A 26,308-nucleotide genomic window follows, 5' to 3' on the forward strand; every position below is an offset into this window, starting at 1 on the left:
CCCTTCTTCCAATTTTTTAAACTCCTAACTGGACTGCAGTCACTTGCCACTTATTTTTTTTCACTAGAAGCATGTTTTGTTTTCCATTTACAAATGAATAAAATATAAAAGATTTCGTGATATTTCTTCAGCCTCTCTAAGGTTCTTGATTTCAGGACTCTTGATAAAGCACATGTCTTTATTATTTCAAGACTCTGAGGCTTTAGAACATATTAACTATTTCATGCTTTATTTAAGCCTGAAATTAAGCCTTTGCATTAAGCCTTTATAATATATCAAACTCAACTATACTTTGTTTTGACCCCAAAAGTTCTCTCTGCCTAAAAGCGACTGCCAAGAGCAGGGAGTGACCCCCAGAACTCTGAGGAAGAATAGCTGGGGAGAGAATTGGGCGAAAGAATTCAAGAACGATGGGCGGAGCGAGGGCTCTAGGGACGTCAATTACGTCATTTCCGTCTCCGACGTTCCAGAGGCCCCACCCCCGATCCCGGTCTGCGACGCTTAGCGGGTGAGATGACGAGTGTTCCCGCCCTCTCAGCCGTAACTCCTCCTTTTCCGCTCTCCCAGGCGGAAATCGGGGCGGGGAGCGCTGGGCATGAAGATCACGTGAGGTGGGGTTTTGGGCCGTAAAGGTCACGTGACTTTTCAAGGCCCGCCCCCGAGCCTGACCCTAAACCCCGCCCTCAGGGCCGCCGCTGGACTTGACAGCTGGCTTCCGGTTCCTCGAGTTGCCAGTGTCTAGTCGCCTCAGCCTTTCAGCTGAGGGGGCGCTGCAAGGTCCCCACCACCCATTTCACTGGGAAAAGCTGGGAAAGGGAAACAAACGCCTTTGGGAAAAGCGGGGAAACTCTATCAGGGACGGTCCTGGCATGCCTTTATTGTCTTCAAAGACCAGGCCCCAGCTAGCTGTGTTTACTGTTTAGGTTCTGCCAAAATTTTTCTCTTCCATCCTTCCTCTTTCCTCCTCATCACTCATTGAAATTTCCTAACATCTTAATGTCTCTCTAGCTGAAGCACAAATAACTCTTGTTCCAGTCCACTTAACCTGCTGTTTTTGAGTACTCTGAAGAATTTCTCTCTGTTTCTCTCTGCTCAGTGCCCCACCTATTTCAGTAGAAATGACCCTCCCAAAATGGAAGTACAATAGAAGAAAGGGCAGAAGGAAAAGTTCACAGGCTTTAAATGGAGTGCAGGTTCAAATCGACAAAGAGGCTAAACGGATGGGAAATTGAAGCCAGAGAGATGTCTTGGTTTTTTACTGGTCTCACAGCAAAGGAAGTGGACATCCCTGCGGTTCAAGTTCCTCTTTGACCAGAGCTGGGAAAATGTGTGAAGTGACCAGACAAATAATAAAGGGATTTGGGTTTCCAGAAGGTAGGTTGTGGACACGTATAATGAGTGGTTGGTGGAAAGGTCTGCCTCCCAGTCCCATCTCACAGCCACTGTCTAATGACCCTGATTCCTTTTCTAGTCCTGATCAAGGTAGGAGGACTGGAAGCACCTTCCCACAAGGAAAAACTCAAGACCAGCTTTTACGCGAATGAAGAAAGAAGTGGAGTGTATCATCTGTGCCAGTTTTGCCAAGATTACCTTGGGCTGAAAATGGCATCTTTGGGGGAGCTAACTCTGATTTCCTTCCATAGTTGAATTACTAATGCTTTATATAGTATATAGATATATATATATATATATATATATATATATATATATATATATATATAAAATATATATATATATCTGTCTTGTAAGTTAAAAAAATATTTAATAGTGACTTTTTAGCAAGCTCATAAAAAACTATTGAGAACAATGGGTTTTGCTGAATCAGTACAAACTAGCCTTACTATTACACTGCTTCAACCACTTCAGTCATTTTCATGTATAATTCGAAGTTGGCCCCTCCCCTTCCCTTTGACCATCTTTCCCACTCTTCTGCCACCTCCAAACTAGTGAGTTTTCTTTTGGCCAGTTTAACACATCAAACAACTCAGACTTTTTTTGTCTGCTCTTCTACCGTGTTTACATTGTTAACTTTTAGCATCACCTCCATGCTATCTCTTTGGCCCTAACTTTTAGCATCACATAAAGTAATATATATCCTAATTTGAGGGGTCTTCCCTGACTACTTATTCTGGTCATTCTTTATCCCACTCTTCTATTGCTTTCTCTATATATGTGCTTCATTTGAGAGTTTGTTTTGGCTGTTTCAGTAGGGGAGTGCAACAGCTTGTGTGCTCTCAGCTGGAGAACAACTCTATTTGGGATAAGGTTTGTGCTCTTCCACTTGTACTCTTGCCTAGCTTTGGGAGCACATTGAACAGTAAAAAAAGAAGGGCGTATCCTCCTGGCCAGACCAGTAAATAAACCCTGGCAATCAGTAGGGGTGACAGTGTTACAACAAGATCACCCTCACATCAGCACATGCACATCTTTTGATTTTGGGTGGGAAGGAATCACACCCAAGTGATGCTTTGTAATTCTTTGATTTTTGCCTCCTTTCATATGTTGTTATTTTCCTTCTACATTTATTTTAAGTTTATCTATTTTCAGGTAATTTTCTAGTTTATAAAATGAGAATTCAATACTCTCACATCAAATAACCTTATATATGTGTACGTACATGCGTACCTTTGCTTTTCATCTACCTAAATTTTTTAATTGTTTTTAGTTTGGGGGCCACACCTGGTGATGCTCAGGGGTTACTCCTGGCAGTTTTGGGGGCACACTATGTGATGCTGGGGATCAAAGCCCTATTGGCTGCATTAAAGGCAAACACCCTATCTACTATACTATGTCTTTGAGCACCAAAATTGTTAAGATATATTTCAAAATGTTGGCTGTATATAATATAAACTCACTCTACAATAATGACATATCCAGACAAAACTGCTTTGGGGATAAATGCTGGTCATCAATTATAGCCAAATTCATATTAAATTCATATAATTCATAATAGTGGCAATACCTGATATATAATTATGAGTTAATGTTGTTATATACTTTAGTATATAGGATTAATATTATTTACTTAGTTATAGTTGTATAATTATCCACTGCCAAACAACAGCAATAGCTTCATTTTTTGTTTTGTTCCTCTTTAGAGTGATACTTAACACAAGTCTGTCACGGCCTGCTTGGTCCGGACACTTAAGGGAGTTTTTGGGAAACCTGTCCTGGAAGGTGGGTGCAAGAAGTTGGCAAATGAGATCAGAGATTTAGACACTCAGAAGTGCGGTTCAAATACTGTTTACTGGATGCTAAAGCTGGAATACTTATACTTAAATTCTTGTAAGAAATTGTGGGCATCTATTAGTTCTCACACTTTACCTAAACAAAATACACAGGGCAAGCTGCTCTTTATTGAACAGCCTTCTGTGCTTCTCTGCTATCTTGTCTGAATTTTCTGCTAGCAAGGTCAGTTTTCAAAGACTGGTAGTTTTTTATTGTTTTGGCCTTGTTCCAATTTACGCATTCTGAGCTGAGTCTGAAATATTAATCCTTAATATGACTGCACTTAGGCTAACAGCAAAACTAGGTTTGAGGATGATTAATTTTTTTTAAACTAATAAAGAATTGGTTAAGCATACACACTTCTCATGACAGGGTGGGTTTACAGAAATCTGAATGGTCTTTAAGGGAGGCTGAAAGAAAGGTCCTTAGAATGCTAGTAAAGTTATGTTTCAAATAATATTTATGCCACATCCCCTATCATTTCCCTCACTTCCCTGAGTGCTTCATGGATAGGCAGCCAAGGTATCTAGACTGCTGAGTACCCTCCCTTGTGGGTTCAGGCAACTTCTCGAGCCCACTGCCCTCCCTTTTGGGTATAGGCAGCTAATGTCTCTCAATCCTGGTGCCCTCCTTTAGCCATGGCACAAGTCAGATCATGTAACCCTTCTGGTCTATTCCTCTAACATCTTATTCATTACACTTAAAACACTTTACAAAGATCTGTGTCATCTGTGATCCTACAACCTCTCCACCTATATCTCCCAAACCTACCTTTCTGGCTGATAACAGACATAACCTACCCCAACTTTTTAATGACTCTTTGTCATTATTACATTTGATATTTTGCTCTTCTTGGAATGCTCTTCTGGTATATGCAGGGCTTGCTCTATAGGAATCTGCTTAAACAATAATTTATGTATAATATTTTGCCTCTTTTTTCAATGTATTATTTCCTCCCATAAATATTTATTTAAACACGTTTTAGTTTCTTAAATTAATTAAATGTTAAAAATCTGCCTCTTAAGCCCCAACATTTTTCAACCATACTAATACTTTTCCAAACAAGAAGAAGGTAATAACAGTAAGATAATTATTTCTGGTTCTAGACAGATAGTAAAGGAGGTATAGTGCTTGCCTTTCATGTAGCCAAGTACAGATCTAATCCCCAGCACCACATATGTCCCCTGGGCACTACTAGGAGTCACTCTGGTAATGAGTGATAGAGTGATAGAGAAATAGCCTCTGAGTATTGCTAAGTGTGACCCATTACTTCACCCCCATCACTTCCCAAGAAAAGGATTCTTAAAACTACTATACCTTTATCTGACATATGTACAGTCTCATAATGGTGTGTAGAAAATAGTTTCTAAAAAGTTGCACAGATTAATATCATAGGAAATTAGCTAACTACTTCTTTTAATCTTAAGACTTCATAACAATTTTAGTGGTGAAGTCCCTTTTGAAAAACACCCAGTGTGTGCAGTGTGTGGCATATTGTTTTGTAATTTTACTAGATAAAGGGGAAAATAAAAAAACAATAAGCCTGTGGTTCTTGTACTTATGTGCCACAGCAATATACCAGTGCTATAAAATTTTCTTTTTTTTTTTGCTATAAAATTTTCTAACCACTCTTAATTTCTTTCTTTCTCATCTGATAATAAGCAAATTTTAGACTGGCATAGGTCTATGGATGACACTCAAACAGTTTTTAGAAATCCATATATAGGAGGTCCACCCCAAATATTTGTGTCTTCTATTCCCCTCCCATTTCTGATCATTTTTAGGTCAAGCCTGCAAAGAGTTGAATGTCTCCTACTGGTAACATGCTAAATTCTAACACTCATAGGACAATATATTACATCTATTTATATTTGGGGGTGGTTGGGACATAAGTGGTAAATCTGGGCTCTGTACCCAGGGGTCACTCTTGTGAGGGCTCAGGAGACCATACGTGGTGCCAGGAATCCAACCTGGGTAGTTAGCATAAATGTATGTATGCTATATATGCATATATACTGTATATATATGTAGACTGTGAATATATGTATACACTGTATGTATGTCCTACCTGCTGTATGCACTAACTCTCTTGAGCCCTTCTCTAAAATTTTTTTTTATTTTTCTCACTGTGCTTTACAGTGGTAGTGCATACAATATTTCAACTTTCCCTTAATGTGGTTGTTTCCCTCTACCATTGTCTCCAGACATCCTCTCACCTCAACCCCCTCACCTCAACTTTCCTTTCTCCCCTGCCCCAAGTCCTTCAATCACGGTAAGATCCATTCTATAGACCAGATCCTTACTTTTGGTAATTTCTTATTCCCTTACTATGTGGTCACTTACTCGTGACTAATAATGAGGTATAGTAATAAAAATAAATTGCTGTAGGGGCCAGAGCAATAGAACAGCGGTAGGGCATTTGTCTTGCACATGGCTGACCCAGGACGGACCTGGGTTTGATCCCCGGTGTCCCATATGGTCTCCTGAGTCAGGAGCAATTTCTGAGTGCAGAGTCAAGAATAACCCCTGAGTGTCACCGGGTGTGGCCCCAAAACAAAACAAAACAAAAAAAAACCTTTAAAAATTATTTGTACCAGCCAAGGGACAGTCTTGGGGGAAGGGTGGGAAACTGGAGACAGTGGTGGCGGGAATGTTACACTCGTGGTGAGATTGAAATTGGAACATTGAATGCCAGAAAGAACTGTTATGAGCAATTTAGTAACATACAGGATTTAAATAATTTTTTTAAAGTTTAATTTAAAAATAAATTACTTTCAGGCAGCATTTCTCAACCTTGGGCCATTGGCCTCCTGTAGGCTCCCAAGAAATTCTACAGGTAAAAACTGTGTAAATGACATGAGATTAAGAACTTAATGATAAGGGGTAGATAGTGGGGAAATAGGATGGAAACAAGGTTTGAAGGGTTCATAGTTCAAAGATGATTGAGAGACTTTGCTCTAAGACATTGTAGGGGCTGGAGCAGAGCGCTGGCGCAAAGCGGTAAAGCGTTTGCCTTGCTGGCGCTAGCCTAGGACAGACTGCAGTTCGATCCCCCAGCACCCCATATTGTCCCCCAAGCCAGGAGCAATATCTTAGCACATATCCAGGAGTAACCCCTGAGCATCACCAGGTGTGGCACCCCCCAAAAAAAAAAGGTAACTTAGACATTATCAGGGGATAATATGACAAGTTAAAAAAAATAAGGGTAGATCCAATACAGAAATACAGAAATACCTTACTTTGCATGTGGCTGATACTGTTTAAGCACCAGCATTGCATATGATCCCTCAAGCACTACCAGGTGTAGCTCCAGGCCCCCACAAAATTAAGCATAGGTGCCAGAGATGTAGCTTAGTGAGCTGAATGTATGATTTGCATCATAAGGTCTGCATGAGTTCTAACCCCAAAATACCATAATGAGTGACCCAGAGCACAGATCAGAGAGTAGTCCCCAAGCAGTGTTGATTGTGACCCTAAAGCAAAAAGGATAGTTATTGGACAGCATCTAATGAACTTTAGCCATTTTCACAAAAACAGTAGGAAACAAAGTGTGTAATTAACATCAATGAAATAGTAACCTAAGACTAATTTTTAAATGAAAGTGCTTGGGAAAAGTTGGTCTAGTCATGTTAGAACATTCAATTAAAAGAAAATTTAAGAACAGCTTTCAAAGTTTTACCTAAAATTAAGAGCATAATATGAATTAACACTCATGCTATTTTATGTTATTATGCATACATACTCAAAATCTGTTTTATATGCCTTAAATCACATGATTTAAATTACTTTAAAAAATAGACCCACAAGAGGGTTGATAGTACAATGGATAGGGTATTTACATGTAGCCAATTTGAGGTCATTCCCTAGCACCATAGAGCTCTCACCAGGAGTGATCTTGAAACACTGCTGGGTGTGACACCCCTCAAAAAAAAAAAGACCCTCAAGAGTTCTAACATCCTAGTTGTACCTGGGGCTGGAGCAATAGCACAGCGAGTAGGGTATTTGCCTTATAAACTGCTGACTGGGGTACGATCCCAGTATCCCATATAGTCCTCTGAGCCTGCCAGGAGTGATTTTCTGAATTCAGAACCAGGAGTAATGTCTGAGCATTGCCACTGTGGCCCCAAAACAAAAACATCCCATTTTATCTTTATTTTTGTATGGAGCATCTTCCTCTATACTTATAGGCCAGGGTTCACTGTCAGTGATATTTGGTCATGAGATGACAGCCAGAGTATTAGGTCTTGGTCCAGGACTACAGTGTTGTTTGAGCTCTGGTGCTGAAGGCCAAAGGGGCCACACTGGTAGTGCTCAGAGGACCGACCATGCAGTGCTAGGAATCAAACTTGGAGCATTGGGTATACAAGATATCCAGCCTATTCCTCTGAGCTATCTCTCCCTAGGCTAGCATTTATGTTTATTTTCACTTTTGCTGTTTTGGGCCACAAACCTATGTACTCAGGGCTTACTATTAGCTTTGTGCTCAGGGATTACACCTGGTGATATTTAGGAGCCATATGGGTGCCAGGCATTAAACCTGATTTGGCCTTTTGCCAGGCAACTGCCCTACTCGTTGTATTATCTCTCCATCCCTATTCAGTTTCACATATTTTTAAAAGTGAAGCTAGATAGATTTTATTGAATGAAATGTATTTAGAAAGCTGCACAGAAATATAAAAAGAGACTCATATTCAAAAGAAAACATGGCTTTTCCAGAGTAAAAAAAAAAAGCAAAGATACATAGAGATAAGCAAAGGAGAACATGGGCTTGAAGAGCAAGTCTATTTTTCATCTTTGTCAAATCTAGTTTAGTACTCTATTAGAATGTTTGGAGTTATAAATTAATCAGCTCTTTTTTGCTTTTTGATCACAATTAGTAGTGCTCAGGGGGTTCTGGTTCTGCACTCAGAACCCAACTTGTGTTGGGCTACGGAGGCCATATGGGATGCCAGAGATTAAACCTGCTTCAGTGTGTGCAAGGCAAGCACCCTACCTGCTATTCTATCACTGGCCCCTTTATCAACTTGGTTTTTGTTTGGTTGGTTGGTTTTGGTTTTAGGACCACATCATTGGCGTTCAAGGGTTACTTCTGGCTCTGTACTCAGAAATTACTCCTGGCAGGCGCAGGGGACCATATCGAATGCTGAGGATCAAATTCAGATTGGCTGCATGCAAGGCAAACACCTGATCCGCTATGCTATTGCTCCTGCTCAAGCCTAGTCAACATTTTTGAAGAAAGGTTGATAGTGTCTACAATCAGTGGTCCTCAAACTATGGCCCGCAAGCCACATATTATATTTGTTTCCATTTTGTTTCTTCACTACAAAATAAGATATATGCAGTATACATAGGAATTTGTTTATAATTTTTGCTTTTAACTATAGTCTGGCCCTCCAACGGTCTGAGAGACAATGAACTGAGCCCTGTTTAAAAAGTTTGAGAACCCCTAGTACATTTTAGTGTATACTATTTTTATGAAATATAAATCTACTATATGCATATCATAAAAACAAAGGGACACAGTATAAAAGTATATTAGAATAGGATACCCTTTTTTGTTTCTAAACTTGAGTCTCTTAGTCTCCCTGTTTCCTCCAAATAATAACTCAGTAGTTGGTTATATTTATCCTCTCCCAGATGTGTGTATATGTGTGTGTGTTTGTGTGTGAGTGTATATGTATAAATACATATACAGCATAAGTTTGCCACAGAAATTTTTCAAAATTATGCCCCAAAATGTAGTTGCTCCTGCACTCAAATATATATAAAAGGATACTTGTAGGAGCTGGAGTGATAGCATAGTGGTAGGGTATTTGCCTTGTATGATGCCAACCTGGGACTGACCTCAGTTCAATTCCTGGCAACCCATATGGCCCTTGCCAGGAGTAATCTTTGAGCACTGCCAGGTGTGGCCCCAAACCAAAATCAAAACAAAACAAAAAATCCCTTTATACTCGTAATAGCAAAAAAATATTATGAATATCCAGTAATAAAAATTACATAATTTGAGGAGGTGTCATACCTATTGTACTCCCAGCATTGTGCTTGGGATTGCTTGGTGGTGCTTAGGAATTGTATAGTCCCAGGTTTTTAAACCCTTATGCATGTGCTCTGGCCCATTAAGGCATCTCCTCATCCAATAAAAAGTATATTTATTTTTACTATTATTACAAGTCTATTGAGGAAAATTTTTTCATATAATGTTAGATTAAAAATGTATCTGATTTCCAGCAGGTCAGGGTGCTTGCATTGAATGTGGCTGACCTGGGTTCGATCCCCGGCATCCCGTATGGTCCCCTAAGCCCTGCCAGGAATAACAACCAGAAATAAGCCATGAACACAGCCAGGTGTGGCCCAAATACAAAACAAAAATACCTATTCTTTCATCACAATGTAATCAAATCAATGTTATATATGTATATATGTACTATTATATATGAATATGTGCATTTGTGTGTATTTAATAACCAAATGAATATTTTCCTATGTTTACCTGTGAAAAGAATACATACAAGAAAACATAACAGCAATAAATAAAGTAACTCATATTTTTAATTATATATAATTATTTTCTCATAATTAAAATTTTTGGATCAGTATTGGGGATCAAACTCAGAGCCACACATACAAAATCTATCAATAAGCTGCCTCCCCAGCCTACAAATGAGTTTTTAAGATTATTTATTCAAAAGAAAAATTTGGGGCCGGAGAAATAGCACAGCGGCGTTTGCCTTGCAAGCAACTGATCCAGGACCTAAGGTGGTTGGTTCGAATCCCAGCATCCCCATATGGTCCCCCATGCCTGCCAGTAGCTATTTCTGAGCAAATAGCCAGGAGTAACCCCTGAGCACCGCCGGGTGTGGGCCAAAAGTAAAAAATAAATGAATGAATGAATGAATAAATAAATAAATAAATAAATAAATCTATAGTTATTTGCGGTTAGGGACTTGGGTAAATTTTTGAATGCATTCTATTTCTGTATATGTTAAGAAAAGCATTTGAAATCATAGAATGGGAAGGAAAAAGGACATGGACTTTCAAGACAAATCACTTTGGTTCAATACTAGTCTAACTATTTTGGGGTACAGTAGGTAAGACACTTGCTTTGCACATGACTGGCCCAGGTTCAATCCCTTGCAAACTCATATCATGGGCCTCTCAAAACAACAATAAGAGTAACCCTATACACCACCTGATGTGACCCAAAAATAAGAACAAACAAAAAATATTCATAAATTAGATATTATTGCCTTGAAGCATGGTCTCTTCAACTCTTACCAGAAGTACAAGTAAATCTGCTATGCAGGACTGTTATTGAAGTATAGAAAAAGGTAGACTATATTATGTTATAAATAATAGGTACCAATTTAATTTTTATTGTTTATTTTATAAATTTAATTATTCTTCCTCATTTACAAATTATAACCATTTTTTACAGCTTTATATTTAATTTTTATTGCGTCTTAGTAGCAGTTTCATAAAGCGCATATAAAGTAATTTTGGACTATACATATCCTTTGACTTATTTTCTTTTAAGGGATTTCAAATGTCTCAGGAAGAGGAATTAGAAAATGTAAAGAGGGATAGAGCTGCCAGAATCATTCAGAAGGCCTGGACAAAATTTCTTTGTGAGATTTTTTTCCCATGAATTTCTATATCTTGACACTTAGTATTATAAATATGTGATTTAGTTGTTTTTGGAATATTTTTTTCGAAACTGTTTTTTCTTTATTTAAACATCTTGATTACTTATATGATTGTGATTAGGTTTCAGTCATGTAAAGAACACTCCCTTCACCAGTACAAAATTCCCACCACACCAATGTCCCAAATCTCCCTCATCCCACCCCACCCCCCACCTGTACTCTAGACAGGGCTTTCCAGTTCCCTCATTCATTCACATGATTATGGTAGTTCTCTCTGTAGTTATTTTTATAACTGCACTCACCACTCTTTGTGGTGAGCTTCATGAAGTGATCTGGAAGTTCCAGCCCTCCTCTCACTGTCTCTGAGGATTGTTGCAAAAATGACTTTTATTTTTCTTAAAACCCATAGATGAGTGAGAGTATTCTGCGTCTATCGCTCTCCCTCTGACTTATTTCACTCAGCATGATAGATTCCATGTACATCCATGTATAGGAAAATGTCATGATTTCATCTCTCCTGACGGCTGCATAATATTCCATTGTGTATGTATACCACAGTTTCTTTAGCCATTCGTCTGTTGAAGGGCATCTTGGTTGTTTCCAGAGCCTGGCTATTGTGAGTAGTGCTGCAATAAATATAGGTGTGAGTAAGGGGTTTTTTGTATTGTGTTCTTGTGTTCTTAGGGTATATCGCTAGGAGTAGAATAGCTGGGTCGAATGGGAGCTCAATTTCTAGATTTTGGAGGAATCTCCATATCGCTTTCCATAAAGGTTGGACTAGACGGCATTCCCACCAGCAGTGGATAAGAGTTCCTTTCTCTCCACATCCCCGCCAGCACTGATTGTTCTCATTCTTTGTAATGTGCGCCAATCTCTGTGGTGTGAGGTGGTATCTCATCGTTGTTTTGATTTGCATCTCCCTGATGATTAGTGACGAGGAGCATTTTTTTCATGTGCCTTGTATACATTAGCTTTAAGTTTCAAAGACATTTTTAAGTTTCAAATACAACATTAGCATCCTGATATGAGTCAAACACATTTTGTTGCTGTTCTTATTAAAAACTGATCGTTTTGTTTGTTATATTTTTGTCAGAGCTTCATTGTGTGAGGCGATGGAGTTTTATCTTCTGAGTCATACCACTGAAACTGAATGAAATTATTTTTTATTCAATAATACAACTCTGGAAATAAGATTTTCCTGCCTTATCCAGGATATGTTTTACCAATACATGTATTACTAACAACCTCATTTGAACCTCAACCCTATAAGCTTATTACTTGTCTCAATAATTAGGTTTGTGAACAAGTGGCAGTGATGCATTCAACATACCCAAATATTGTATATCTTTTAATTTCTTACATTTATTTATTTTTTTATTTTTTTTGTGGTTTTTGTGTCACACCCGGCAGCGCTCAGGGATTATTCCCTGGCTCCATGCTCAGCAAATTGCTCCTGGCAGGCACGGGGGACTATATGGGATACCGGGATTCGAACTGATGACCTCCCTGCATGAAAGGCAAACACCTTACCTCCATGCTATCTCTCCGGGCCCTCTTACATTTATTTAATGCATAAATTCCTTATTTTTAAAGAAAATTGTATTACATAGTTGATAATAATACATTTGTTTTCAGGTAAATGGGAGCTAAATTATTTTTTAAAAAATAATGCAGTGGGGCTGGAGAGATAACACAGTGGTAGGGCGTTTGCCATTGCACACAGCTAACCCCAGGATGAATGGTGGTTCAATATTGGCATCCTATATGGTTCCTTGTGCCTGCCAGAAATTATTTCTTTTTTTGTTTTGTTTTGTTTTTTGTTTTTGGGTCACAACTGGTGGCGCTCAATAGTTACTCATGGCACTGCACTCAGAAGTCACTCCTGGCAGGTTCGGGACCATAAGGGATGCCAGGATTCAACCCGGGGTCCGGTTCTGTGTTGGCTGCGTGCAAGGCAAATGCCTTACTGCTGGGCTATTACTCCGGCCCCCAGGAGTAATTTCTGAGCACAGAGCCAGGAGTAGCAACCCCTGAGCGCTGCCAGGTGTGACCCAACTCCCTCCCAAAAAATACAGCAAAAGAAATTATGTGAAAATTGTTGCATCTCACGGTGAGGTCATTAAGTCATTGTCAGAGACCTTATTAAGCTCTTGTTGCTAGTTTTTGTTTGTTTGTTTTTTTTTGGAGGGGTCCACACCCCGGCAGTGTGCTCACGGGTTACTACCTGGCTACAAGTTCAGAAATCGCTCCTGGCAGGCTCAGGGGACCATATGGGATGCCGGGATTCGAACCAATGACCTTCTGCATGAAAGGCAAACGCCTTACCTTCATGCTATCTCTCCGGCCCTTTGTTGTTAGTTTTTAGTAGCTCTTTCTGTTACTTTTTCTGGGTCATGTATACAGTTGCCAGGTCTTCAGGAACTACCGTATTTTCCGGCGTATAAGACGACTGGGTGTATAAGACGACTCCCTAATTTTACAGTTAAAACATAGGTTTAGGCCCCTATATTCGCTGTATAAGGCAGAATGTTCCTGTGCTGCAACTGTATGGTACCACAGTGAGCCAATCACAACAGGCAAAGGTTATACTATAATAGACTTCCTCTCTGACTCTGGGCCAATCCGAGCAGGACGTTTTACAGTGTAGATTCGGGTCCAGAACATTGTCTAATTTGCATGCATAAAAAAGCCTGCTTGGATTGGCTGAGTTAGAGAGTCTGTCGGAATAGCCTTGCAGGTGACTGGTGCAGGATCGAGTGAAAAATTCGTTTTGTGGGCCCGGAGAGATAGCACAGCCGGTGTTTGCCTTGCAAGCTGCCGATCCAGGACCAAAGGTGGTTGGTTCGAATCCCGGTGTCCCATATGGTCCCCCCGTGCCTGCCAGGAGCTATTTCTGAACAGACAGCCAGGAGTAACCCCTGAGCACCGCCGGGGTGTGGCCCAAAAACCAAAAAAAAAAAAAAAAAATTCGTTTTGTGGCAATATTCAGACAATTTTCATTTAGTGGCATATTGAAACATTTCTCGGGATATACTCGGTGTATAAGACGAACCCCTGATTTTCGGTTGACTTTTTTTGTTTCAAAAGTCGTCTTATACGCTGGAAAATATGGTACAAAAAAAACCTTGGGATGGAGCCTGCATTCACTCCAAAAAGTTCTGGTGATGCCAGCCCAATACTGGCATACTTGAGTTTGGGTCAGATTGGTATTTCTGCAGAGAGCTATAGAGTGGTGAAGTTGGTCTATTGGTGAAATGCGATTGTGGTTAATAGGTGCATTTGACATGGGCATCTGCAAGGCAGAGTCTTTGACCTGCCTCTCCTTCTGCAACTGTCAGTTTTCAGCTTAATGATTGGTATGCTCATAATTTTTCACTGTTAATTTTTTACTCATCTCTTTTAAAATTAGATTGAGTTTTGGAGCTAGATGCAGACATGTGATTGCTTTTGAGGACAAGGCTTCCTGTATATTTGTTCTTAATAACTTTAATAATGAATTTTATTCATATTGATGCAATAGTTAACTATAGTGTTATGATATTGGGTAGACTTGGTCTCCTTAGTATTAGGAATAATCTCAAATGGATTTAGTTGATTGGATGTGATTCAAGAGCTAAGATTATATCACTTTTTTGTCTGATCACAGAAATATTCTGTGCCTGATAAATTTTGTGTGAAGTGATAATACTATTTTCAAGCATAATAATAATACCTTTGTATCAATTAGTCAAACCTCGCAAAAATAGTTTCCATTATTGCTGCTTTTACTTCTAGAAAAACCCATAAAACAAGACATAACTTCATCTCCAAATCTAAGTTAATAACTTTTATAATCTAGTATGATGGTAATTTATTATTTAATAATATATTACCTTTTAATAATTCTTGAATACCAATCTATAAAAATAATATATCATTACTAAATAAATAACATGTCATTTATATTATATTTTATTATTTAATGACTATTTAATAATAATCATCATTTGTTATTTTTTGATATTTCTATTACTTGTCATGGACTTAAGCTTTCTGTATTTTGTAACTTTCACATCCAAAATCCAGCCAATCACATGCTTTGAATATTTTTATCTTCCAAGCTTTTTCCTCTGCACTTTCCAATGCATCCTTTCCTTACGGATTTTCAGTAGGAAATTTTGCATATACATAAGTTGTATATCTCCATTGTATATTTTTAACAAATTGGTAAGCTAATCACTAATGATAAACCAACCACTGATTTTTCACTTTTTGTCTCCCCCAGAACCTCACTGAAATAACAGTATAACAAAATTAACCAAAATAGGTCAAGAAATATGATGAATAGATGAGAATTATTTTTGGTTAGTCAAATATAGATGGTAGCATTCTGTTGGACAAAATTGTGCAAAAGTCATGTTAATGAACTGTCTAGAGACATTTCAGAAGGGCTCCAGTGAGATAACTGAAATCCTATACAGGATATAACTTTGGAATTGACTATTTAAATGAGCTGTGGATAGGAGAGATAGTACAGAGGTTTTCAAATGGAAGATCTTGATTTTCTAAGCACTACCAGGAGTGATAGTATCCCTGAGCACAGTCAGGAGTAATCCTTGAGCACCTCCAAGTTGTGACCTAAAAAACAATAAATTTGAACAAACGGAAACACTTCCAAATAGTTTTTATGAAGCCAACATCACCTTGATATCTAAAACCAGACAGAGATGCTACAAAAAAAGAAAATTACAAACCAATATCGCTGATGAATGCAGATGCAAAGATCCTCAAACCAAATCCATGGCAAATAGGATTCAATGCCCTCATTAAGAAGATCACCCACTACGATCAAGTAGGTTTCATCCAGGAATTCAAGGATGGTTTAACATCTGTAAAATCTATCAACATATTACACAACATCAATAACAAGAAAAATAAAAACCACATGATCATATCAATAGATGCAGAGAAAGCATTTGATAAGGTCCAACACCCCATTCTTGATCAAAAACTCTCAGCAAGATGGGAATGGAAGGAACCTTTCTCAATATAGTTAAGGCCAATCTACCACAAGCCAGTGGCAAATATTATCCTCAACGGGAGAAAACTAAAAGCCTTCCCTCTAAATTCTGGCAGAAGACAAGGCTGTCCTCTCTCACCACTCCTATTCAACATAGCAGTGGAAGTAGTTGCTATAGTGATTAGGCAAGAAAAAGATATCAAGGGAATCCAGATAGGAAAGGAAGAAGTCAAGCTCTCACTGTTTGCAGATGACATGATACTCTACTTAGAAAACCCTAAAGACTCTACCAAAAAGCTTCTAGAAACAATAGACTCATATAGCAAGGTGGCAGGCTACAAAATAACACACCAAAAATCAATGGCCTTTCTATACACCAATAGTAATAAGGAAGAAATGGATATTAAGAAAACAACCCCATTCACAATAGTGCCACACAGACTCAAATATCTTGGAATCAACTTGACTAAGAATGTGAAGGACCTATACAAAGAAAACTATAAAACTCTGCTCCAAGAAATAAGAGAGGACACGCGGAAATGGAAACGCATACCCTGCTCGTGGATTGGCAGGATTCTACATCATCAAAATGGCAATACTCCCCAAGGCATTATACAGATTTAATGCTATCCCTCTAAAGATACCCATGACATTCTTCAAAGAAGTGGATCAGGCACTTTTGAAATTCATTTGGAACAATAAACACCCTCGAATAGCTAAAGCAATCATTGGGAAAAAGAATATGGGAGGAATTACTTTCCCCAACTTTAAACTGTACTACAAAGCAATAGTTATCAAAACAGCATGGTATTGGAATAAAGACAGGCCCTCAGATCAGTGTAATAGGCTTGAATACTCAGAAAATGTTCCCAGACATACAAACACCTAATTTTTGATAAAGGAGCAGGAAACCCTAAATGGAGCAGGGAAAGCCTCTTCAACAAGTGGTGTTGGTACAATTGGATAGCCACTTGCAAAAAATTGAACTTAGACCCCCAGCTAACATCATGTACGAAGGTAAAATACAAATGGATTAAAGACCTCGATATCAGACCCAAAACCATAAGATATATAGAACAGGCACATAGGCAAGACACTCCAGGACATTACAGGCATCTTCAAGGAGGAAACTGCACTCTCCAAGCAAGTGAAACCAGAGATTAACAGATGGGAATATATTAAGATGAGAAGCTTCTGCAACCTCAAAGGAAATAGTGCTCAGGATACAAGAGCCACCCACTGAATGGGAGAAAACTATTCACCCAATACCCATCAGATAAGGGGTTAATCTCCAAAATATACAAGGCACTGACAGAACTTTACAAGAAAAAACCATCTAATCCCATCAAAAAATGGGAGAAGAAATGAACAGACACTTTGACAAAGAAGAAATACAAATGGCCAAAAGACACATGAAAAAGTGCTCCACATCACTAATCATCAGGGAGATGCAAATCAAAACAATGATGAGATACCACCTCACACCACAGAGAATGGCACACATCACAAAGAATGAGAATAAACTGTTGGCGGGGATGTGGAGAGAAAGGAACTCTTATCCACTGCTGGTGGGAATGCCGTTTAGTTCAACCTTTATGGAAAGCGATATGGAGATTCCTCCAAAAACTTGAAATCAAGCTCCCATATGATCCAGCTATACCACTCCAAGGAATATACCCTAGGAACACAAAAAATGCAGTACAAAAACCCCTTCCTTACACTTATATTCATTGCAGCACTATTTACCATAGCAAGACTCTGGAAACAACCACGATGCCCTTCAACAGACAAATGGCTAAAGAAACTGTGGTACATATACACAATGGAATATTATGCAGCTGTCAGGAGAGATGAAGTCATGAAACTTTCCTATACATGGATGTACACGGAATCTATTATGCTGAGTGAAATAAGTCAGAGAGAGAGAGAGAAAAACACAGAATGGTCTCACTCATCTATGGGTTTTAAGAAAAATGAAAGACATTCTAGCAATAATAATTTTCAGACACAAAAGAGAAAAGAGCTGGAAGTTCCAGCTCACCACAGGAAGCTCACCACAAAGAGTGATGAGTTTAGTTAGAGAAATAACTACATTTTGAACTTTCCTAATAATGAGAATGTATGAGGGAAATGGAGAGCCTGTTTAGAGTACAGGCGGGGGTCGGGTGGGGAGCAGGGAGACTTGGGACATTGGTGATGGGAATGTTGCACTGGTGACGGGTGGTGTTCTTTACATGACTGAAACCCAAACACAATCATGTATGTAATCAAGGTGTTTAAATAAAAAAATAAATAAGAAATAAAAAACAATAAAATAAAATAAACAAAGGGACTGGGAGATAGTGCAATGTTTAAGGTGAATGATTGGTATGGGATTGGTTCCTAGCACCACATGCTCACACAAACCTCACAAGAGTGCAGCCCTGAAAGTCTCAGCACTTTAAGTGTGGTTAAGTGTGGCCTTGAAGTCTCTCAGCACACTGCCAATTATCCCCAGATATCCCCAGCAATTCAGAACCTGAGAAGCATCCCATATTTGAGCCCTTGCTTTGAACCTTCTGCTTGCTGGCAGAGAATTGCTGGTGGGCCCCCTGACTTCCTATGCACCACTAAGAAGCAACTCACTCCTGAATAAATCATTGTAATAAATGACTGGGAGCTGAAGTGACAGTACATCAGGCAGGGTGTTTGCCTCACACATGGGCTGACCCAGGTTTGACCCTCAGCATCCCATTTGGTCCCCCAAGCACCATCAGGAGTGGTTCCTGAGTACAAAACCAGAAGAAATCTCTGAGCATTGCCTGATGTGGCCACAAAACAGAAAGGACTGGAAATGGAGCTGAAGCAATAACTCTATTAGAGTGTTTGTGTTACAGACTGAGGTCCTGGGTTCAATCCCTGGCACCAAATATTAAATAACAAAAGCTTTGGGAGGAGAATAACTGTAAACAAGCTATTTGAGGGAGTTTGTGAAATGACTGTGTAATGGTATCTACTGTCACTTTCAAGGGGAGAACTGCAGATAAATGGAGATTTACATGCAAAAAAATTTTGGCAAAGATTTTTTTTTTTTTTTTTTGGTTTTTGGGCCACACCCGGTGACGCTCAGGGGTTACTCCTGGCTATGCGCTCAGAAGTCGCTCCTGGCTTGGGGGACCATATGGGACGCCGGGAGATCGAACTGTGGTCCGTCCCAGGCTAGCGCAGGCAAGGCAGGCACCTTACCTCTAGCGCCACCCCGTCGGCCCCCTTTTTTTGTTTTGTTTTGTTTTGTTTTGTTTTTGTTGACAAAGAATTAAAAAACATCCTGAAGACTTATCTCTTAAACAACAAATAGACCAGAGTGGCTGCTTAGGTCTTCTCTATGCTCTGTGCTCAGGGGTGACTCCTGACTGGGTTTGGGGAACCATATGGGGTGAGAGGCATTGAATCCAACTAAACTGCTTGTAAGGCAAGCGCCATACCCCCTTACTATGGCTCCAGAATTCCTTTTTTTTTTTTTTTTAAAGAGAGAAGCAAGGACTGAAGTGGTAAATAGTACCGCAATTTGGGTGCTGTCTTGCATACAGTCGCCCTGGGTTCAATTCCTGGGCATCCTATCTGGTCACCCATACCTCCACCAGGAGTGATTTGTAATTTCAGAACCAGGAGTAACCCCTGAACAGCACCAGGTATGGCCCAAAATTCAGGGGGAAAAAAGATGAAGCAAGATAGTGGGTTTCTTTTTTTCAGTATTATTTAACTCCATGGTTTACAAAGTTGCTCATAATATACTTGTTTCCACCATTCAATGTTCCAACACCAATCCCACCACTGGTGTGTTCTTCCTCCACCACTTTTCTATTTCCACCAATTCCTCCCCAAAGCCTGTCTCCTTAGACAGCACAAAATTATTTGTTTATATTGCTAGTTACAACAAAATGGTTAATGAAATTATTGAAAAATAAAATAAAAGTAAAAGAAAATTTGTGAAAATGTTATATATCACAATGGAATTCATTGATGTCATTGTCTAAAGGTTTACTTAGCTGTTTGTTGTGATTTGATCCTTTGTGTTGTTGTTTTTGCTTGTGGAGCTTAGATAGATGACTTCTATGCTACTTCCCCATTAGTGTCTTCCAACTGGGCTGTTAATATTGTGGAATTTGGAGGTGTTTGTTGCATGGTGTATGGGAATACAGGATCCAAGATCTGTAGAACTGGTCTGATGAGTTTAGTAGTTTGGCTTGGCTTGCATCTGTTCTGAGATTAGTTGTGAAACTGTGAAACTGGAGAGTTGTTTACATGGCAGGGACTATAGGATGTGAGAGTGGATGCTAGGAGCGAGAAAGCTTTAATTTCTTGGTTTGGTTTTGGTTTGGGGGGCCATACCTGGCAGTGCTCAGGTGTCATTCCTGGCTCTGTGCTCAAAAATCACTCCTAACAGGCTTGGGGATTATATGGGTTGCCAGTATTAGAACCTGGTTGACCGTGTGCAAGGCAAACACTCTACCAGCTGTGCTATTGCTCCTGCTCCTAAGATAGGTTTTTATTGAGCAAGATTATGTAGAAAGATATGAGGAAACAGGAAGAGAGGAATATGTATTCAGGAGAGAACCCAGAATCTTCCAGATTTGAAAAAAGCAAAATGAGAGAAATAAATGTTCAAGGAAGAATATAGGTTTGAAAGAGCAAATGAAAATCTTACAAGGGAGAACAGCAGCTTGAAAGAGCAAGCCCATATTCAATTTTCTTAACCACAAGAAGTACTTGCCTTTCTCTTAGTTTATTTTGAAGTATATAGACATGGCCCAACCAAAATTCTGAATATCCTATTATTACTAATGATATAATTACAAATACAGTAATTTTAGTAAAACTACATAAGGAAATAAAATAGTTCAAAGGGTTGGACTACATGTCTTACTTGCAAAAATTCCACAGGTTTGGAGCTGGAATGATAGCACAGCAGATAGGGCATTTGTCTTGCACATGGCCAACACAGGTTCAATCACCAGCTTCCCATATGTTCCCCTAAGTTTGCCAGGAGTTATTTCTGAGCACAGAGCCAAGAGTAACCCCCAGGGTGTGGCCCAAAACAAAGCAAAACAAAAATAAAATAAAAGCCACAAGTTTGATCCCCAATATGTCCTTGAGAAGCTCCATAAATAACCCAGGTGGTCCCCAAGCTTCAGTAGGTAGACTCAGGAAACAAGCCATTATTTATGTTCTAAAGTTATTTGTCCTAGTTAAACAAAAAGCTAATTAGAAGCAGAAAATCCAGTTCTGAACTTTATGTGTTTGTACCTTTAGAATGTTGCTGTATTTCAACACTTTAAAAGTTTAATTAATTTTAGAAGACAAGGGGAACCACGTCAAATAGTGAAATACATAAATCCTATAGAGGTAAGGACATAATAATTTTTCTTTTTGGTATTATAGGACATAATTTTTTATAGAACACTCTCTTTTAAAAGTGTAACGTGGGGTTGGAGAGATAGCACAGCTATAGGGTGTTTGCCTTTCATTCAGCCGACCCAGGAGTGACCCAGTTCGATTCCCAGCATCTCATTTGATCCCCCAGCCTGACAGAGGAGATTTCTGAATGCAAAGCCAAGAGTAACCCCTGAGCACTGCTGAGTGTGGCCCAAAAACCAATCAGTCAATCAATCAATAAAGTTGAATTAAGTAAAAGTGTGGCATTATAAATCTAATGCACTTGTATTTTTAAAACTTCATTAAAGCATTACACACATGTAGAAATATTGACAATATGTGTGTAACTGGATTATTATAAACAAACATGTAACTTTATCCAGATCAATGTTTCCATATTTTAGACTACTCTCTTTCGGTGCTCTTCAAATCATTGCTAAATTCATTCTTCTAAAAGGCAACCATTAGTTTGAGTTCTAGTATTAAGCTTTAGTTTTCAGTAGTATAAAACTTCAGTTAATTTGCTAAATGTATACTGATCTTTTCAAAAGAATTACCTTTGAAGCCAGAATGATAGCACAGTGGGGGAGGGTGTGATAGAACATCAGTTTGAAAAAGCAAGCTTATATTCAATTTTCTTAACCACAAAAAGTCCTTGCCTTTCTCTTAGTTTATGAATAATATAATTACAAATTGAAGTAATTTTAATGAAAATATATCCCGTATTGCTGGAGCCAGGGAAATAAAATAGTTCAAAGGGTTGGACTACATTTTTTTACTATTTTTTCATGTCTTTATTTAAACATCTTTATTACAAATATTGTAGTTGAGTTTCAGTCATGTAAAGTTAAAGAACACCCTTCTTCACCAGTGAAACATTCCCATCACCAATGTCCCAAGTCTCCCTCCTCCCCATCCCAACCCCTTTACTCTAGACAGGCTTCTACTTCCCAAGTTCATTCATTGTTATGATAGTTCTCAGTGTAGTTATTTCTCTAACAACACTCATCACTCTTTGTGGTGAGCTTCATGAATGAGCTGGACCTTTCAGCCCTCCTCTCTTTTGTCTCTGAGAATTATTGTGAAAATGTCTTTTATTTTTCTTAAAGCCCATAGATGAGTGAGACTATTCTGCATTTATCTCTCTCCCTCTGGCTTATTTCACTCAGCATAATAGATTCCATGTACATCCATGTATAGGAAAATTCCATGACTTCATCTCTTCTGATGGCCACATAATATTCCATTGTGTATATGTACCACAGTTTCTTTAGCCATTGATTTGTTAAAGGGCATCTAGGTTGTTTCCAGAGTCTGGCTATTGTAAATAGCACTGCAATGAATGTGAGGAAGGGATTTTTTTTTATTGTATTTTTGTGTTCCTAGGGTATATCCCTAGGAGTGGTATAGTTGGATTGTATGGGAGCTCAATTTCCACTTTTTGGAGAAATCTCCAAATCACTTTCCGTAAAGGTTGGACTAGATGGCATTCCCACCAACAGTGAATAAGCGTCCCTTTCTGGGGCTGGAGAGATAGCATGGAGGTAAGGCGTTTGCCTTGAATGCAGGACGGTGGTTTGAATCCCAGCAGCCCATATGGTCCCCCGAGCCTGCCAGGAGCGATTTCTGAGCGTAGAGCCAGGAGTAATCCCTGAGCTCTGCCATGTGTGACCCAAAAACCAAAAAAAAAAAAAAAAAAGAGTTCCTTTCCACAACCCCACCTGCATTGCTGGACTATATGCTTTACGTGCAAAAATTCCACAATTTTGGGCCTGGATTGATAGCACAGTGGGTAAGGCATTTTTCTTGCACAAGGCTGACCTGGGTTACTTTTTTTATTTGGGGGTTTCCAATCCAGCAGTGTTCAGGGCTTACTCCTGGCTCTTAGATTAAAGCTCACTCCTGGGTGTGGATATCAGGGGACCATATAGGATGCCGGAAATTGAATCTGCCGGCTGTGTGCAAAGGGCCATGTGCAATATCAGAGTGGGTAGGGCCCTTTATGGATGTCCTCTCTACAAAGAAAAGAAAAGAAAAATTCTCTGGTTTCAAACTCAGTTTGACGAATTAAATTTTTTCTCAGAATTTACCTGTAATATAATATTTAATATCTAGTCAGATTTTAAGGAATTATTTTAAATTTTTGTTTTATGAATAACTAATCATTTGACTTTAAATTTATATGTTATATATAGAGAAAACAGTTTGGTGTCCATTTTCTGTTATTAAGTAAACTTTTACTTATTGAGTATCTTTAAGAAATTTAATCTTGGGGCCGGAGAGATAGCATGGAGGTAAAGCATTTGCCTTGCATGCAGAAGGAGAGTGGTTTGAATCCTGGCATCACATATGGTCCCCTGAGCCTGCCAGGAGTGATTTCTGAGTGTAGAGCCAGGAGTAACCCTTGAGCACTTCCGATTGTGACCCAAAAAACAAAAGAAAGAAAGAAAAAAAGAAAGAAAGAAAGAAAGAAAGAAAGAAAGAAAGAAAGAAAGAAAGAAAGAAAGAAAGAAAGAAAGAAAGAAAGAAAGAAAGAAAGAAAGAAGAAAGAAAGAAAGAAAGAGGGAAGAAAGAAAGAAAAGAAAGAAAAGAAAGAAAGAAAGAAAGAAAGGAAAGAAAGAAAGAAAGAAAGAAAGAAAGAAAGAAAGAAAGAAAGAAAGAAAGAAAGAAAGAAAGAAAGAAAGAAAGAAAGAAAGAAAGAAAGAAAGAAAGAAAGAAAAAGAAATTTAATCTTAAAAAAGAAAGAAAAAAGAAATTTAAACTTAAGGAATGGGGAAAACAGTATAGGTGGTAAGTTGCTTTCTGTTCAAGCAGCTGGTGCTGATTCAGTCCTCAGCATTCTGTACTATCTGCTGGGGCACCTCACCAGATGTGATTCATGGGCACAGGGCAAGTAAGAAGTCCTGAGCACCGCAAGATGTGACCGATCAGTCTCTCCCTTAAAAGAAACTGAGCGTTAAAATATTTTAAATTTGAAAATGAAAGGGGCCGGAGAGATAGCATGGAGGTAAGGCGTTTGCCTTTCATGCAGGAAGTCATCGGATTCGAATCCCGGCGTCCCATATGGTTCCCCGTGCCTGCCAGGAGCAATTTCTGAGCCTGGAGCCAGGAATAACCCCTGAGCACTGCCGGGTGTGACCCAAAAACCAAAAAAAAAAAAAAAAAATTTTTGAAAATGAAAGCCACTATGATTAAAATAAAAATTATATTTAATAAAAAAAGAAAAAAATTGAAAATGAGATTTATTTACTTGTTTCAAAATGAAAATTCAACAATTTTTATTATATTAGCATGAGAAGTAGAATGATGAAGAATATGTAATATTTTTATAGGCAGAACTTCTAGATCCTGCTGCTGGCATTCAAGTACGATTCAGATTAGGTGGTGTAAGTATGGATGATTTTTTTTATATAGTTGTTTAGATCAACACCTCATGTGAAATTATAAAGTATGTTATATTTTTAAAATGTAAACATTTTTATACATGAGATTACAATAGTACTTTGAACTTCTTCATCTACAGGCTAAATTTCCACCTGGTATATACTATAAAATTTTCACTCACAGACATATTGAAGATCTATGTGCTAATAGCCCTAGAGATTACACAAAACTTCCATCAAAATATACCTCTCATATTAAAGGTGATCATCTTCGAGAAGAGGATCATAAAGGCTGGTATCATCGTACGGAGAACAATGGTTGGAGGCTTGTGTCTGATACAGTAAGAGTGGAATGATATTAGTAATTTTAATCTACCTTGAAAAAACTATTTGCTGGGCCAGAGAGATAGCATGGAGATAGGGTGTTTGCCTTACATGTAGAAGGATGGTGGTTCGAACCCCAGCATCCCATATGGTCCTCCAAGCCTGCCAGGGGCGATTTCTGAACACAGAGCCAAGAGTAACCCCTGAGTGCTGCCAGGCGTGACCCCAAAACAAAAACAAACAAAACTACTTGCCTTTTGGAAAATTTAGTTATTGGATTTTTGGCCATACCTAGTGATATGAATTCTTCCTGGCTCAGCCCTCAGGAATTACTCTTGCCAGTGCTTGGGAGACTATATGAGATGACAGGGATCAAACTTAGGTTGACCATGGGCAAGGCAAATGCCCTATCTGCTGTACTTTTGCTACAACCACTGAAAATTAATTTTTAATTATTTTAAAAATAATAAATCCTTATAACTTAATTGTTAAAATTAAGCTAACTGGGCCCAGAGAGATAGCACAGCAGCATTTGCCTTGCAAGCAGCCGATGCAGGACCAAAGGTGATTGGTTCAAATCCTGGTGTCCCATATGGTCCCCCGTGCCTGCCAGGAGCTATTTCTGAGCAGACAGCCAGGAATAACCCCTGAGCACCGCCGGGTGTGGCTCAAAGACCAAAAAAAAAAAAAAAAATTAAGCTAACTACTTTGGCATTTACTAGTAATACTTCAAGATACAGAATTTTTTTCTTAAACTCACTCCTACTTTTAGCAATTAGTTTGTAATCTAGTCTGTAGTATTCATTACTTTGCTATCTTTATACAAAGCAAAACTGTATTGTTTAACATATAATTCTCAAAAGTAGACATGAAAAATTTTAGAGCATCATGATATTAATTTCCTCTTATTGAACTTGTAATAGTAGAGACCAGTGGAAAATAATTTGAAATTTCATTAATATTGGAGAAACTGAGTGATAGTACAGTGGGTAGGATGCTTGCCTTGCATGTGGCCAATCCAGGTTCAATCCCTGGCATCCTATATGGCCCCCTGAACCTGCCAGGAGTGATCCCTGAAAGCACAGCCAGGAATAAAACCTGAGCACACTGGATGTGGCCAATTAAAAAAAGAAAAACATAAGCATTCAACAGATAATTTTTTTTGTTCTGCTTTGTTTGGGGCCATACCAAGACATGCTCAGTGCTTAGTCCTGGATCTGTACTGAGGAATCATCCCTGCTAGGACTCAGGGACCAAATGGGGTACAGGAGATGGAACCCATGTGAGCCACATGCAAGGCAAAGTACCCTATC

The 26,308-nt window shown here is 38.8% G+C and overlaps 1 protein-coding gene across 1 annotated transcript in view; it reads left to right on the top strand.

Moving 5' to 3' along the window:
- The first annotated feature begins 513 nt into the window (after positions 1 to 513).
- The window catches only part of C8H11orf65 (chromosome 8 C11orf65 homolog), a 39,214-nt gene continuing 13,419 nt past the window's right edge, over positions 514 to 26,308 (top strand). Inside the window, exons 1-4 of the mRNA XM_049778423.1 lie at positions 514 to 606; positions 21,166 to 21,258; positions 24,621 to 24,674; positions 24,812 to 25,012. Of these exons, the coding sequence (XP_049634380.1) occupies positions 514 to 606; positions 21,166 to 21,258; positions 24,621 to 24,674; positions 24,812 to 25,012 (441 nt within the window). The remainder of the gene's footprint in view (positions 607 to 21,165; positions 21,259 to 24,620; positions 24,675 to 24,811; positions 25,013 to 26,308) is intronic.

This window comes from Suncus etruscus, chromosome 8 (assembly GCF_024139225.1).
Source record: "Suncus etruscus isolate mSunEtr1 chromosome 8, mSunEtr1.pri.cur, whole genome shotgun sequence".
Classification (NCBI taxonomy): Eukaryota; Metazoa; Chordata; class Mammalia; order Eulipotyphla; family Soricidae; genus Suncus; species Suncus etruscus.